At 42.0% G+C, this 16,918-nt stretch overlaps 1 protein-coding gene across 4 annotated transcripts in view; it reads left to right on the top strand.

Annotated features, from left to right (window-relative positions):
* kiaa1549la (KIAA1549-like a) overlaps positions 1–16,918 on the top strand; it is a 187,394-nt gene that overhangs the window by 95,542 nt on the left and 74,934 nt on the right. For all 4 annotated transcript variants that reach the window (XM_034085732.2, XM_034085730.2, XM_034085731.2 and 1 more), the window contains exons 5-7: positions 474–696; positions 13,839–13,972; positions 16,087–16,255. In XM_034085732.2, the coding sequence (XP_033941623.1) occupies positions 474–696; positions 13,839–13,972; positions 16,087–16,255 (526 nt within the window). The remainder of the gene's footprint in view (positions 1–473; positions 697–13,838; positions 13,973–16,086; positions 16,256–16,918) is intronic.

Genomic DNA, 16,918 nt, shown 5'->3' with positions numbered 1-16,918 from the left:
CAGAGAGGATACAGGTGGAGGGTAGAGGAAGGTGGGCGGTGTTTGGCTCCAGAAATACGAGCCTTGACTCACCACCGTTGTTGTTGTTGTCTCTGGGTTTTTCCAGGACACAGTTGGCCAGATTTATCACTGTGCAGGCTGGAGCTAAAATATACCCTGGACACAGACTTACATTTAATTTAAAAAGCAAACAGGGATTATACATTTCCTCAGTATGATGCATGTGTATTCTAAACACATAGCTAGTGCAGCATGTATTTGAAAAGATACACCTGTTATACCTGGTTCTGATTTCTTCTCTGATACCGTTTTGTAGTGTATGTGCTTTGAAATATAAGAACACAAATCCTCTAGACAAACACTGTGTTGTTAGGATACATGTAAACAGCCTCTTTTGTAAACAGCCTCTTTTGAAATAACGGGTGATAAGGAAGCAAAAAAAAGACTTGAATATGACTTTCTCTCTTTCACAGGTGGAACACGACGACTGCAGCCCCCACAACGTGACGTTAGGTTACTACGTGACCAGTGGCAAAACCGTCTACATATCCTCCCTGGTGGTGGAGGCGATGCACATCTACGGTTTCGACAAGCTGCTGTCGGACATCAGGCAGCACACCCCATTGGTTAAGGCCGTTCTGGTTCCTGTGGCAACCTGGATGCCCGCTCCGAGCATCCACCTGCAGCTGAAAACAGGTGATGAACCCTGATTATAATGTACAGTGGCCGTCTGGTGCAAACGTGCCAAAACGATCCAAAACACTAACATCAGGAGGAACACACTGCAGTTTAATAAAACTATGCAAATATAAAAATACAAATGTGCAAAAACATGCAAATGGAAACATCTACACCAGCTTGACAAACATCCGCAGCATTTACTGAAAGCACTGCATAAACGAAAACTAATTTAAAAAATAATTAAATAAGCACGAACCGAGCTGGAGACACTAAAAAGTGATGCGCATAGCTGGGACCGGAGCGCTTGTTGGCGATTAATGATAATAAAGTTGGCCAATTGACACTTTCAGTGGAAATGTATCAAATGTAAGTTTTATTGGCTTATTTTAACAATGTGATCACAAGATTACTTCTGATATTATTGCAGATCAGCTGTAAGCTAGCTAGCTAACGTAGTAATTTCAAATATCAGTACAGTGCCACTTTCCAAACAGGAAATGCACGCAAATACAAAATAAAATCGGATCGTGACACTTATTATATGTATATCTATATATATATATATATATATATATATTAGGGCTGTCAAGTTAACGTGTTAATAAAAAAAATGAACGCCACTAATAAATCCTGATCAAATATAACACCAAGATTCCTTACAGTCTCACCTGAGACCAAATGAATGCCATCCATAGTTAGTATATCTTTAGATCATTTGTTTCGTAGATTCTTCGGGCCAAGTACAATAACTTCAGTTTTGGTCGTGTTTAACATCAAAACGTTTAAGGTCATCCACATTTTTAAGTCCTTAAGGCAGTCTTGAATTTTATTTAGATGATTAATTTCATCAGGCTTGATCGATAAATATAGTTGAGTATCATCCGCATAACAATGAAAGTTTACAGAATGATTCCTTATAATATTGCCTAACGGAAGCATATATAATGTGAACAAAATAGGTCCGAGGACTGAACCCTGTGGCACTCCATGGCCGGGGGGCAATGAATAAAACCGGGGAAAAGTGAAAAAAAGTGTCCGAAAATAGGCACTCGTGAGGCGGGCAGAGTCCCCTGTCAACTCCCGTTACATTCCTCCATGGTGTCATTTGAGCGAAACACTTTTACGAGAACCAGGCTGGTGTTACAATAGTTGTTATATGTTTCCACACGGAGCCTGTTAAGGGGAACACACACCGGAGCAGGCATGCGGATGAAGCCAGGGTGTAAATGTTATGCTACGTTCTATGTAAAAGTGTAATAAAGTGTAAGCAGCTAAAAGTGCTTCAACCGTCCATTCTTGTAATATGAGGGGCAAGAATGAAACATGGTGGCAGCGGAAATTGGAAACTTGGAAGTAAGAGAGCAGTACAAAAGAAGAAAAAGAAAACAAACTTTTGCTGTGCAGCTAACCAGCTAGCCTGTAGCTAATAACAAGCAGTGGGCTGGGGAAGATGCTCGTCGGTCGGCCATGGAAGGTTTGAAACCCCCATCAACATTGTGTTTGGACTCTGGCAATCTTGCAAAGTCATGGAAATCATGGAAAGAGGAGTTTACACTTTACTTGGAGCTTTCTTTGCCAGAGGCAGAAGAAACAATGAAGGTGAAATTGTTCTACTACCTGATTGGAGAGACTGGTAGAGAACTTTGTGAAACTCTGATGAGTGATGTGACTACAGCCAGGAGGACAGTGAAGAACATCATTGAAAAATTCGATGGACATTGCAACTCCAAGGTAAATGAAACAGTGGAGAGATATCGGTTTTTCATGAGAAATCAAGGACAGGATGAAAACATTGATACATATGTCACTGATCTAAGAATGTTAGCCAGCACATGCAACTTTGGACAAATAAGGGACTCACTCATTGGTGATAGAATAGTATGTGGCATTATGGATTCAGGACTGAGAGAGAGATTGCTCAGGGAGGACAACCTGACATTGGACAACTGCCTACAGTTGTGCAGGGCTACAGAATTGTCACGTGAAAATAGTAGAACCCTTGCAAGACATACAGTGGAGGAGGTGCACATGATGAAACAGACAGCATGGCAGGATAAGAACACAAACACAGTTTCATGCAAATTCTGTGGTATTACATATGAAAGGGACAAGAACAAGTGTCCAGCCTTTGGAAAGCGCTGCAAAAAATGTGGTAAAGAAAATAATTTTGCTGTCAAATGTAAAACCACACAGGATAAAGACAAGAGAGGAAGACAAGTACACCAAGTGACTGAACAGGACAGTGAGGAATATGAGGACATCTTGAGTGTCACCACTACAGAAATACTGACAGTGACTGGTAAAGAGGCAGAGGAGGACAAAGCCAGCTTTTCGCAGGGATGCTAATTGGCAAGGAGCTGGTGAAGTTTCAGATAGACTGTGGAGCTAGCTGTAATGTCATCCCTGTGAATCTATTGAGCCCTGAAACTCGGCTGGAGAGCACTAAGACAGTGCTGGTAATGTACAACAAGACCAGGCTGCATCCACTAGGCAAATGCAAGGTGAAGGTGAGGAACCAAGTACAGTACCGCCTGGAGTTTGAGGTGGTGAATGAGGACTGTAGACTACCACTGTTGGGAAAGAAGGCAAGCGAAGCCATCAAACTCATTAAAGTACAGTACTGTATTGTATTGTATTGTCACTGAAGTGAAATCAGCCCACGGTGGTCTAAACATGCAACAAATACAGAAGGAGTACAGTGATGTGTTCACAGGTGACGGCTGCCTGGAAGGAGAGAACAAGATCGAGATCGACGAGAGGGTGGAGCCGGTGAAACTCCCCAAACGACGAGTCCCGGTTGCCATGATGACTCTTCTCAAGTTAGAGCTGCAGGATCTACAAAGGAGAGAGATCATCACACCTGTGGATAAAAGCACAGACTGGATAAATAGTCTTGTCACAGTGCAGAAACCTAATGGCAAGCCAAGAATATGTATTGATCCAAGACCACTGAACAAGGCTCTGAAGCGGAGCCATTTCCCACTTCCTACCATTGATGACATCCTTCCAGACTTGTCGAGAGCGAAGGTGTTCACAGTCTGTGATGTCAAACATGGCTTTTGGCATGTAAAATTGGAGGAGGAGTCAAGCTATCTAATAACATTTGCTACACCGTTTGGCAGATTTAGGTGGCTCAAGATGCCGATGGGAATCAGCCCAGCACATGAGATTTTCCAGCGGATGCTGAATCAAGCACTGGAGGGTCTGCCAGGCATCTACATAATAGCTGATGACGTATTGATCACAGGAGAAGGTGACACACAAGAAATGGCCTTCAAAGACCATGATGATAAATTGAGACAGTTTTTAAGCAGATGCAGAGAAAATAATATCAAACTGAATGCAGAGAAATTCAGGTTGAGGCAGCAGGAGGTGTCATATATTGGACACCTGCTGACAGCAGATGGACTGAAAATGGACCCCGAGAAGATCAGGGCAGTGAGAGACATGCCAAGACCAACTGACGTGAAGGGTGTATATAGACTGATGGGCATGGTCAATTATCTCTCTAAATTCTACAAACACCTGTCAGATGACTGTGCGATGGGGAGACAGCTCACACACAAGGAAAATATGTGGGAATGGAAAGAAATGCACGAAGAAGCATTCAGCAGGCTCAAGGACAATATAGCCAAAACACCAGTACTGAAGTACTATGACCCACAAGAGGAACTGACATTACAGTGTGATGCTTCAGAATACCATTGTGCCCTCCAAGCTGGTCATCAAGCTCAGGCTCAACAGCGCCCTCTGTGACTGGATCCTGAACTTCCTGACGGGCAGACCCCAGGCAGTGCGGGTGGGAAACATCACATCCTCCACCCTGATCCTCAACGCCGGTGCCCCTCAAGGCTGCGTGCTCAGCCCTTTCCTCTACTCCCTGTTCACTCACAACTGCGTGGCCACACACAGCTCCAACACCATCGTGAAGTTTGCTTACGTCATCGGCCAGATCATCGACGGCGACGAGACGGCGTACAGAGAGGAGGTCGAAAACCTGACATCTTGGTGCCAGGATAACAACCTCCATCTCAACGTCAGCAGATCCAAGGAGCTGATTGTGGATTACAGGAAGCAGCAGAGAGAGGGACACGCCCCCATCGCCATCAATGGGACTACGGTGGAGAGAGTTAGCAGCTTCAGGTTCCTCGGGGTCCACATCACGGAGGACCTGACATGGACTCTTCACTGAGGACCTGACATGGATTCATCACTGAGGACCTGACATGGACTCTTCACTGAGGACCTGACATGGACTCTTCACACCACCACCATCACCAAAAAGCTTGACAGCGGCTCTTCTTCCTCCGCAGGCTGAGGAGGTTCAACATGGACTCCAGGATACTCTGCAACTTCTACAGGTGCACCATAGAGAGCATCCTGACTGGCTGCATCACATCTTGGTACGGCAGCTGCACCGCCCTCAACCTTAAGGCTTTACAGAGGGTGGTGAAAACTGCACAGAACATCACCAGGACGGAGCTGCCATCCATGGAGGACCTTTACTCCCAGCGGCTCAGGAGGAAAGCCCTCAGGATTATAAAAGACCCCCATCACCCCAGCCACAAACTGTTCTGTCTGCTGCCGTCTGGCATCCGCATCCGCATCTGTCTGGCATGCCGCAGCATCCGGACTAAAACCACCAGATTCAGAGACAGCTTCATCCCGCAGGCAATAAGACTGCTAAACACCTGAACTGTTGAAACAACATCCCTAATATTAATCTGGCTGCTACTTAAACAATTATTTATCTATTTGCTTAATATTTCATATTTCAATGACTTGATTGAGACTCGTATTGCACTATTTCACTATTTCTTGTATTTACTATTTACTTGCACTATATTTTTCTGTTTATCTGTGTTGCACTGTTGGAGAAGCCTGTGACATAAGATTTTAATCGACAAAACTACACTGTAGCTATGTTCGTTTGACAAATAAAGAACCTTGAACATGCAAAGTGGAGGATTCTGCACTGAGCAGAAGGAGAGCAGGGAAATCGAAAATACAATGAGAGTTCAGGGAGGGAGACGTAGGGGAAGAGAAGAGCGGAGACGAAATTAGAAAATTCTGATTACATGTCTGCTCTCCTTTACTCTTCTCTGATACCCTAAATCCCATACAAACTCCCATGATTGCAGAGCAAAGGGAAATTGTCCATTCTTTTAGTCAGCCTCTTAAGCCTCTTAAAAGAAACACATTTCAGGGCGCGAACACACACGCAACTAAACCGAGTCTTGTGGGAACAAGGGTAGGAGAATCAAGGCAATTAACAAATTGCTGTTTAAAAGATACACATGCAGGTTGTGAACACTTAACTTGTCTACCTGAGAATTGTTTTTCTATTTTACAATTCAAGATGAGCCAGTTTTCAAGTTTGCATGAGCTCACTAAAGTTAGGTAGAGTGTTACTGATTGAGTTAAAGTCACCGTGTGTATTTACAAAATATCTGTATTCTATTTCTTACAAGCTAAATTTATAACCCAGAGAGAATAATCAAGCAGCTGCACAGTTTTGGGTTTGAGTGTTTTTCAGCTATTTGTTTTGGTTTATTGGGTGCAACCTTAGAGGGCCATTATTTACTCTATCTCTGTCTCTACTGTGACATGTTTCCATGCTTTAATGTTCAAAAAGCTCTTGAACATTCTCATAGTGCCTGTGCTGCAGCACCTCTTTAGCTAGCAACTGTGTTGTGCAAATAGAAAAGCCTCAGAAATAGAGGCGACACATAACTAAGTGTTACGGAAGTCAAAAGGAGTCCAATCCAGACTCAAATCGTTTGGGGCAGGGCGTCGAGTGTTTGGGAGATAACTTTTTGTTAGACCATTTACAGGCACACACACCTATATAACACACTACAGGAGAGGAATAAATCCCTGTAAAGCATAATAGGGCCTGTTTAATGTTTACTCCCGCTCATTAACCGTGTTTTAAGCAGCAACAGGTATCTGTTTTTAGTGAAAATGGTTAACAGTCAGCTGGTGAACATAGAGCTGACTTCTAGCAGCCAACAAGACACTTATTGTTTTTTATATATTTATACTAAACTTATCTGAGCAGACTCCACATGATTGCTTATGTTGCTCTTTCTGCTGGATGTGTGAATAGCCAAATGTTTATGAGCTAATTTTACAATTATTGCTTTAAATTATTCTTTTAACAGATGTTTTAGAAAAACAAGAGAGCAGTTGTGAAAATTGCAGCAATTTATGAATTGCTTTCATAGCATTATATATTAGATCCATAGTGTGCAGTCGGGTCTTTTGATATTACTACCACCGGGTTGCCAAATTCAGACATTCACAAATCCTCAACGTAGTGGCTTTAATCACAAATTGGAAACCATCAATGACTGTGCTATGTCAATTTACTGTAATCCCAACTGCGCTATGGTACATTTCCAAATGACACATTTCCTCGCCTGTAGAGTGATGTACACTGCAGTAAACGGGCTATTCCCAGGTTCACTCTTCCTACGCTGTCATTGGAGGCAGTCGCAATTTCTACAGGCTCGCACTTACCTGTTAGCATCTGGCATCTGTTAGCATCTAGCATATGTTAGCATCTAGCTCTCCTGCTTACAAACTTTTAGCCATCCCTGCTTATACAAGTAGTAGTTTTAGTTGTCTGCGATCTGCGGAGGCCTACTCCCACCTGTCGAGTACGGCTGTACTGAGGTGTTTTTCCCCCGGAGACGTCGCGAAGAGACGGAGCGGCTCCACCTGTTGCTGCATGCGATCTGCGATTTACGGAGGCCTGCTCGTCGCGAAGAGACGGAGCGGCTCCACCTGTTGCTGCATGCGATCTGCGGAGGCCTGCTCCAACCTGTAGAATACGGCTGTACTGGAGAGGTTTTTACCCTGGAGTCGTCGCGGAGAGACGGAGTGGATCCACGCTTCGGGCTTGGCCTGCTTCCACCGGGCGTGTGCTTCTGTGCGGAGGAGGATTTTACCCTCGCTGGGGCCTGCTTTCCACCTGTCCTGGTTCTGCTGTTGCAGAGGCCTGCTTTCACCCCGGGGATACCACGGAGGGACCGGAGCGCTTCCACGCTGCTGTTCTCGTCTGTCCTTTGCTGCTGTGCTGATTTTGCTCCAGGAACATCGCAGATACTGTGTGCTGGTCTTGGAAAATGGCCCATATCGGGATTCTGCTGTGCCTGTTAACTGTTTTGGACTATGAGAAGATCTCTAGTCATTCTGAGAAGTCTACTGGATTCAGGTCTGTTCTGCCACCCGCAGTGGGCATCCCCTGCAAAGGTTCGGATGTGTTGCTCAAACAATTACCGGTTGCCTTGTCACAGACAATCTACTCGCCAAAATATGTTTGTCTTTTTTGTTTTCCTGCGATGATGGTTCTTCAGGACTGCTTCTTAAGCTCAAATCACACTTTCACAGACTTTTCCGGTGTTTCTAAATTAGATGACTATGTATGTGTGTTGTTTAAGAGGAAAAGATGCCTGTTTTTGTTGTTGTTATTACTGTCAGGAAATGTACAACCTAACCCTGGTCCGCCCAGTAGTAGTAGTCAGATCGCTACTCCTGCTGATTTTAAAGCTCGGTCTGGATTGGGTTTCATCCACTTGAATGTGCGCAGTCTGTTAGGTAAATTAGATTTTGTCCGTATCTGGGCTAGCTCGACTGACGTCATTGTTTTATCAGAAACATGGCTAAACAAATCTATTTTGGCATCTGACATTGCCTTAAATGGTTTTAATGTGTATCGTACCGACCGGCCTAATAAAGGTGGTGGCGTTGCCATTTATGTCAAGAATAAGTTCAGTGTAACCACATTAGTTTCAAAATCGATCAGTAAGCAATTTGAATTTTTAGCCATAAATATAGAAGTGGCAAAGGGTCAACAGGTCATGGTAGTGAGTTGTTACAGACCTTTTATCACAACTAGACTACAAGGAAATAGTGCTACTTGGAGATTTTAACTGGGACTGGTTAACTGAGGAGGATTTTAAAAACCTTTATCTCTTTAAATGTTACTCAGATTGTTGACAGTCCTACTCGCCCTAACATTAAGTCCCCTAATCAATCAATCAATCAATCGATCGATCGATCGATCAATCAATCAATGTTTATTTATATAGCCCAATATCACAAATGTCACATTTGTCTGTGGTCTTCACAGTGTGTACAGAATATCAGTATGACAATACGACACCCTTTGTCCTTAGACCCTCACATCGTACAAGGAAAAACTTCCAGAGAAAACCCACAGTTTAAAGGGAAAAATGGGAGAAACCTCAGGGAGAGCAACAGAGGAGGGATCCCTCTCCCAGGACGGACAGACGTGCAATAGATGCCGTGTGTAAATTGAAAAGATAATACATTTGCAACATAGGTAGTCCAAATGTCTGGAAATGCATGTGTGTATAATAGGAAGATGAATCCACGAGGAAATCCTCCCTAATTGATCTCATTTTAACTAATGTTCCCCATAAATATTCATCTGTGGGAGTATTTGCAAATTATCTGAGTGATCACTGTGTTGTAGCCACAATTAGGGACACTAAGGTCCAAAAGGTTAAACCTCGCATTATCATTAAGAGAGACAAAAAACATTTTGTGGAGCAGGGTTTTGTGCATGATCTGGTTTTATGGAGATCATTGATAGACATGCACCCCTGCGTAAATTTAGAGTAAAGGGATGAGACAATCCTTGGTTTTCTGCTAATCTGTCCAGTCTCCTTCATGAGAGAAACAAGGCCTGGGCAAAGGCTAGGAAATCAGGCTCAGAGGTAGAATGGCTACGCTTTAGGCAGCTAAGAAATAGCTTCACTTCTCATATCGAAAGTGCTAAATCAAAGTACTATCTGTCAGTAACCACAAAGAATCTGAATAATCCTGGAAAATGTTGGAAAGCCATTAAATCGTTATCCAGATATCCGTAATGAGCTACCTCCGTGCATTACCACAGCATCTGGCTCTATATCGGACAGGGCTACTATGCTAAATTGCTTTAATGAGCATTTTGTGTCCTGTGGTTCTCTATTTGATTCTGTCACTAACTCTGCTTCTGTGAACACTACAGTATGTTACTCGGAAAAACGTGTGTTGGAAAACCCTTTTAGATTTACCCCTTTTACTGTTGATGTTGTTCGTGAAGCTTTAACAAAGTTAGATCCTAAGAAACCGGCTGGTCCGGACAACGTAGAACCTTTCTTTTTAAAGATAGCTGCAGATTGTATTGCTCCACCTCTCACTAGTCTTTTCAACCTCTCCCTCAGCACAAATGCAATTCCAAAAGTATGGAAGTCAGCGTATATCCTGCCTTTGCTAAAAGGAGGGGAGGCCACCTTATTAAATAACTATAGGCCAATCTCTAAGTTGTCAGTTCTGGCTAAGGTTCTTGAACGCTTAGTGAGTGAACAGGTGTTACGTTCCCAATTGGCTAGGGGGAACAAAAGGGAAACGACACGACCAGAGTAGTATTGGTATAATTATAGGTGATTTATTTGTAATAGCAGCGGTAAACAAAATGGCAGGCAGGCAGCCTGAAACAAACAAAAGGGCCAAAAGGGCACAGGTTGACAGATAACCAAACTAAGGGAGGACTCAAAAGGAGTCTAAAGGCATAGAGGGAAAATAAATACTAATATACTAAATAAAGAACGAAACAAAACCTCACTTCAAGAGTGGTACAACTCACAAAGGGAGTCTACACAAAACACACAGCTAAAGGTAACAGTCACACATCCTAACGATGCTCTAAACACTAACTAACCTACTCTACACTCTACTAACACACAATATCACACGGAGATAAACACACCAGATTAACCCCAGAATGAAGAGCAACATGCGAGAGGCGTCTGTTCACTCAACAGAACATCCAGAGTGATGATTGTCCCCAGCTTTGTAGTCCTCTCTAGCAGGTGTGCGCTGGGCTTGCACAGGGATTGGAGAACGTCGGGCTGGGCGTGCTCCAATCAGTGTCCTCGGAAGTGAACCAGGAGATGACAGCCAATGAAGTTGGGGCAACCACACAGCTCATTTGCATAATCCCACACACAGCTGAAAATACTCAGGCAGATTAATGAGCAGACAAACAGCATCCGTAACAACAGGTAAAGGTGTTTTTATGTACAAATGACATCCTGTCTAAACATCAGTCAGGCTTCAGAAAGCAACACAGCACCATCACTGCCACGATGAAAGTGGTGAATGATGTGGCGAGTATTTTAGATAATAAGCAGAGTTGTGCAGCTCTGTTTATTGACCTTTCCAAAGCGTTTGACACCGTCGATCATCACATCTTAAAGCAGAGGCTAGCCAGTATAGGCATGTCCAGCCTTGCAATGGGGTGGTTTGTAAACTACCTCTCTGAAAGGTCCCAATGTGTTCACTTTGATGGGCTGTCTTCTGAGTGGTTGAACATTGCTAATGGTGTTCCTCAAGGTTCTGTTTTAGGTCCACTTTTATTCTCCATCTACATCAACAGTTTAGGTGATAATGTGGATGAAGCTACTTTACATTTTTATGCGGATGATACCGTGATTTACTGTGCAGGCTGTTTTTAACATTATTCAGACTCAGCTCTCTGAACTAAAGCTTCTTTTAAATGTTGAGAAAACCAAGGTAATGCTCTTTTCTAAAGCTAAAAAGACACCAGAGCCTGTTTTAGATATTGTAACTACGCAAGGAATAAAACTTGAAGTGGTTACCTGTTACAAATACCTTGGTATCTGGCTTGATGATTGTCTCACTTTTAAACTTCATGTCAATAACCTGCTTAAAAAGCTGAGGGTTAGACTAGGGTTCTTTTTCAGGAACAAGTCCTGTTTCTCGCTTGAGGCCAGGAAAAGGCTCTGTGACCTTTTTACCTGTGCTATGGTGATTTGATGTATCTGAATGCACCTGCCATTTGCCTGGTCAAGTTAGATGCTGCGTATCACAGTGCACTGAGATTTGTGACAAACTGTAAAGCATTAACCCATCACTGTACCCTGTATGCAAGGGCTGGTCTGCCTTCACTAACTGTACTGAGGCTCAGTCACTGGTACATTTTTATATACAAAGCCATGCTAGGGAAACTTCCATCTTATATCTGCTCCCTGATCTCACGGAGAATTGTAAGTGGCTCCTGCCTGAGATCGAATGCTGTGGTTTTATTAAATGTGCCAACTGCTAGGACTGTCTTAGGGGAAGACAGCTTTTAGATGCGCAGCTCCTCTGTCTTGGAATAGTCTGCACATTAAATGGAAACTGAAATAATCTGGTGCCACTAAATGTTTTTAAAAAGCTCGGTTGGATGCTAGTCAATCGGAAGCTATTGGTACCTGCTTATGTGGATAATTATGTAAATGATGCTGTATGATGTCCTTTTGTTGTTCTGTTGATGCTTTTATGTTTCATGTGGAACTACTTGAGCAGGTCTCCCTTGGAAAAAGAGATCAATGATCTCAATGGGATTTATCTGTATAAATAAAGGTTAAAATGAAATGAAAATGAATGTGGCGGCTGTGTATAAAGTAGGCACTTTAGGCGAGAATAAAAATCCCTTTCTGGGCTTGTTACTCTCATAAACCATAAATACTCTAGTATAAACCAATTCGCTATCCACAGCCCAATTTGCATAAGATTATCAACTGGGTCAACACTGTTTGTGCCTGCAATGTGTAGCAGACTGAGACCAGTGAAAGATGTGAAAGAATCGTATCGCCTTTTTTTGGAGATGAAGTTTTACGACGTATGAATTTAGGTCACAATATTGTTCCTCTGCTCCTATCTCCGTCCTTTAGAGGGGTTTTTACAAAAAAAGGAGACGGGGAGAGAATGGAGGGTGACTGCAATAAAAAGGACTGAGACAACATTAATAACATCCTCTATAATCTGCTGATGGACTCAATATTGTTTACCCTGCCGCCACAGTACGGAATGGCGAGGACTATTTTAGTTGTTCTCATTCCAGATAGTGGAGATAATCCTCTTTTCACTGCTGAGGTTTATCGTCACACAGGAAGTGTCTATCTGGAGCAATTCTTTCATTAATGCCTAAAACAGATACAGATTCCACATACTGCTGGATGATAGAGTGTTGTGGAGTTTCTAAATCGTTTCTCTTTTCCTTTTCTAGTTATGTTGCTATTGATGCATTTGCTACCAAATTCTTTAAACTGATAATAACAATAGTGATATAGGGGAGAGTGGGGACATAGTGTATATAACACTTTTTAGATAAACTACATTTCAAAAGAACACAAAAAGAAAATGGCTATGATCATTAAATCACATATGTCCTTTCAAAATGTACTTATCGCATCCAAAACATCTCTTGGTGTATCCACAAGATATTTTCCAATTCTGGTGAGTGTTGAAGGCTGTACGTGTTTAAAAATAAAGCATGTCAAAGCTGTATGGGCTTGGAGGAAAATGCCTTTTTACTTTCGTCCTGGTTCTCCTGCCAAAAAATGTTCAGTCTTTCGCAATACTTTATATATCTGTCAAGCTTCTTTATAGCCTTTAGATTGTTCACTTACAGTACATTCATAACTCATGGTTTGGGGGTATTAGAAGGATCATACGATGTATATGCTTCAAAGGAGATGTTTAACAACTGTATATTATTGTTTTTTCTACTTTTTATTTATTGACTTGGTTTATCCATACATGTACTCTGCCCAAAACACACAACACATTTTTTTACAGGTATTATAAGTCATGTAATAACAAGGAAATTATACGAAACGATACGATACGATATAATATGATACGGTTCCATGCGATACAATTCCATATAATACAATGCAATATGAAACAATTTGATACGTAAAATACAATATAATTCGATTTGATGCGATACGAAACAATACGAAACGATACGAAACGAAACAGACATTTAGCACAATGTTACAGTCACTGAAGCCAATATGTTCAAGACTCTCCAATGTAGATTTGATCAGGGATTTACATTTATTTTAAGGATTGACTGGTGCACTAAAGAGTGCTTCACTAAATCTTTGTGTCATGCTTTATTTTATGTAAGTATTATTGCAAATTATTCTACTTTTCAAAAATCGACACACCCATTGCTTGTTCAATTAACATTTAGAGACCACAAAGGATCGATTAGAGTGTAGTAATTGTCTTTTTTCTGTCTTTGTTTTCTTTAATCCCTAATTTTGCTTTTTCCAATCATTCCCCCACAGTTTTGAGGTTCGTCGGCCCGACAGATAACATCTACTCCTGCAGTTTCGTCCAGATGTTGGAGCAGAGGCTGGAAAACGCCTACGACGAGGCTCAGGACAAAGTGCTGGAGACCTACAGCAGGCTCACTGTGGAGGTGGGCTACAGAGGATAGGGCTTGATTCAGAGAGCCAAACATGTCATATTTGCGTGTGATCAGGCTAATGTGAACAACAAATCTCTGCTAATGATTCTGGACACTTACAACACATCTTTTACATACCTGCTACATTTCGACCACGGTTGCTCTGCTTTTTTGCTAATTAACACATATAAATCTTAACATGGCTCTATAATTATTCAATAAAGGTCAGACTAGTCAGCTTGTTGGAAGCAAATTGCAATTAGACGATGATATAATGAATTTTGTTTCCAGAGACACAATCAAAGCTCATACTCCTCTTTTATGTTTAATCTCATTCAGCTCTTCTGTTCCCTGCTGCGTTGCGTCTAATGTTCTGTCTCTTTCTATGACTTTCAAAGTACGCTCATGACTGCAGGATACACACACACGCACCATCATAATCATAAAGTAGGTCTCAGCCAGCAGAGGCAGATATAGGCTCCATTCATAATTCATCCTCTCCTCTGAAATATTAACACTCATGGAGGAACAGGGATGGGAACTACTCGTATCATAATCCACTTTACTATGGGTGACTGTCACGACCTCGATAAAAACTGATGAACCCAAATGTACGACCCAGAGACAAAGTCTTGAATGTAACAAAATGTATTTTGTAATTCCAAAGATCAGGTAATCCCTCTTAACAGAGTAGGTACCTGCATATTGTGATGGCAGTTTGACACTGAAGCTTCGAACGGAGCTTCAACCCTGGACTTCCTATTCCATAGAAGCTTGCTTCAAATCACGTGACATGTGACGTCCGAAGCAAGTAACTGCTTCATTCCTGAATGAATCAAGTCACTGGTTCGCCGTCCAATTGTCTCGATTCTGACAGGTGACAGGTTGAAATAGTTTCGAATTTGAGCGCTTCAACACTTTATAACCGCTCTAAACAATGTGCGGGTTGTTGTCGTAGTTTGCGTTGTTGCTGTTGGTATTGCATTTGAATTGTATCATTATAGAGCAAGCCAGGAAGAAAGATAGGTCGTTCTGGCTCGGGAAACACTTTGAAATGTGGAGAAGTTGTGAACAAAAAGACAATGAGTAATATAAAAACACTCCAATAGTTTAAGGAATAGATAGCCCAGTGGATAGAGCCAGTGGCCCGAATGCGGCGATGTCCTCCGCGCAGCTGGTTCAAAGCCCGGAATGGATGATCTTTTAATCATTGCTTTTCAACTTTAATAACTGATAAAAGGACTTATCCGCCAAAAATTGTTTCCAGCACTCTCTAGTCTCTTCTCAATAACCCAATACACACAATTATCAATCTTTAATTGCACATAGAACATGATATTCAGTCTTAGTGTGTGTGTGTGCATCGAATATTTTTCAAGGCAAAGATACGTTAAACCCACTGCAGCCTTGCACTTCTCCAGGAGAGGTCGCTGTAACTGAAGCTTCGAGAAATGAACCTATTTCCGACACAATTGTCCAAGTGGTTTGATGCTTCATTCAAAGCTTCATCTTGCCATCACTGCTGGCATAAACAAAAAGCACTCACAAGGAGGAAAAAACTAAGCATAACAAAAAGAGAATTTAAGAAAAACGTAAGCCTACACATTAACAACAAAACCTGACATGAGTGAAAGCAATCCTTTCTGAGCTGAGGCTTGGTACGACCATTTGGAGAAACAAACAAGACGAACTGACACAGGACAGGGGAGAGACAGGACTATTTAAACATGAGGGGAGTGGGAACAGGTGGAAACAATCAGACACTGATGATGGCGGGAAAAACACACAAGGGGAGGAAGAAACAGGGCCTGAAATGAAAGGCAAGAGGTAAATACAAAATAAAACAGGAAATGGACAGACAAAATACATAAACATAACTACATATTTGAGAAGACACAACAGTGACTCAGTCCCATTCTTTCCAGAGCAGGTCTTATCAGAGAAAACACTTTCATTCAAAGTGTCATGCTGTGTCTGGGGCTCTGTCATGCATTCTTTATAGACATTTGGTTTCATAACATTTGGTATTTCTGTATGGAGGTTAAATGATTCATGCTGTCTCTTTACTTTAATGTGTTTGCCATTAAAAAAAAACAGTTGAATAATCATTCTAATATGGCCCTCAGATCCAGAGTGTGTACCAGGAGGCGGGTTCTCCCTCCGTCTCCGTGGTGTACGTGGTGAAGAACCAGGACGCCATTCTCAACGGGACCATTTCCAGCGGCCTCCTCAACCAGCTGACCGCAGAGCTGGTGGGATACTTCCTGTTCTACCCCCCCATGGTCATCGCTGAGCGTGAGTACAAGCACAATGCATTTTTAAGGTGTAAAGGGACAGCTGTGGTTCTGCATGGAGACGTTACAATCAATGATCCCTGCCTTCATCTCTTCTGTGTTTGCTTATGTACAACAGGCATTATTTTTTCATTAAAGATGCCCTGAAAAAACTTTCTTTTTAACAAACCAAAGTTAACCAAGTGTTTCTCAACAAAATGCGTTATCTGTAAAACATACTATTGTTTTTAGTCTTCTCAAGTCCTGAAATGTTTACATCCATGTGTGGTCAAAAACTTCCCAAAGAAAATGCATTGGTTGGGGGTGGGGGACGGGGGATGCTTAGGCAAAACATGCATTTTCCATGAACTTTTGTTCTAGATGATTTGTCACCTGGGCTGGGCTACATCCTGGAGACAGAGCCTACAGAGCATCATTAATCTGAATCAGAAATCCTTTATTCCTTCCTGAGAGCATTTTCTACTTACGTTTCAGTTACCATTTTGGATTTCACTTGTTTGTAGGAGTCTGTTCACACTCTTATAGGCTTATAAAAGTAATATTACTACAGACCTACTTACAAGTCTCATACTATGAAAGCCTGTTTGCGCCACAGGAAAACAAATTAAAAAATCATGTAAGTCATTATATTGACTTCCTATCTCATTATATTGACTTAGTTATC

This window comes from Pseudochaenichthys georgianus, chromosome 6 (assembly GCF_902827115.2).
Source record: "Pseudochaenichthys georgianus chromosome 6, fPseGeo1.2, whole genome shotgun sequence".
Classification (NCBI taxonomy): domain Eukaryota; kingdom Metazoa; phylum Chordata; class Actinopteri; order Perciformes; family Channichthyidae; genus Pseudochaenichthys; species Pseudochaenichthys georgianus.
The sequence above is the reverse complement of the archived record's forward strand: the minus strand, read 5'-3'. Positions and strand labels throughout refer to the sequence as shown.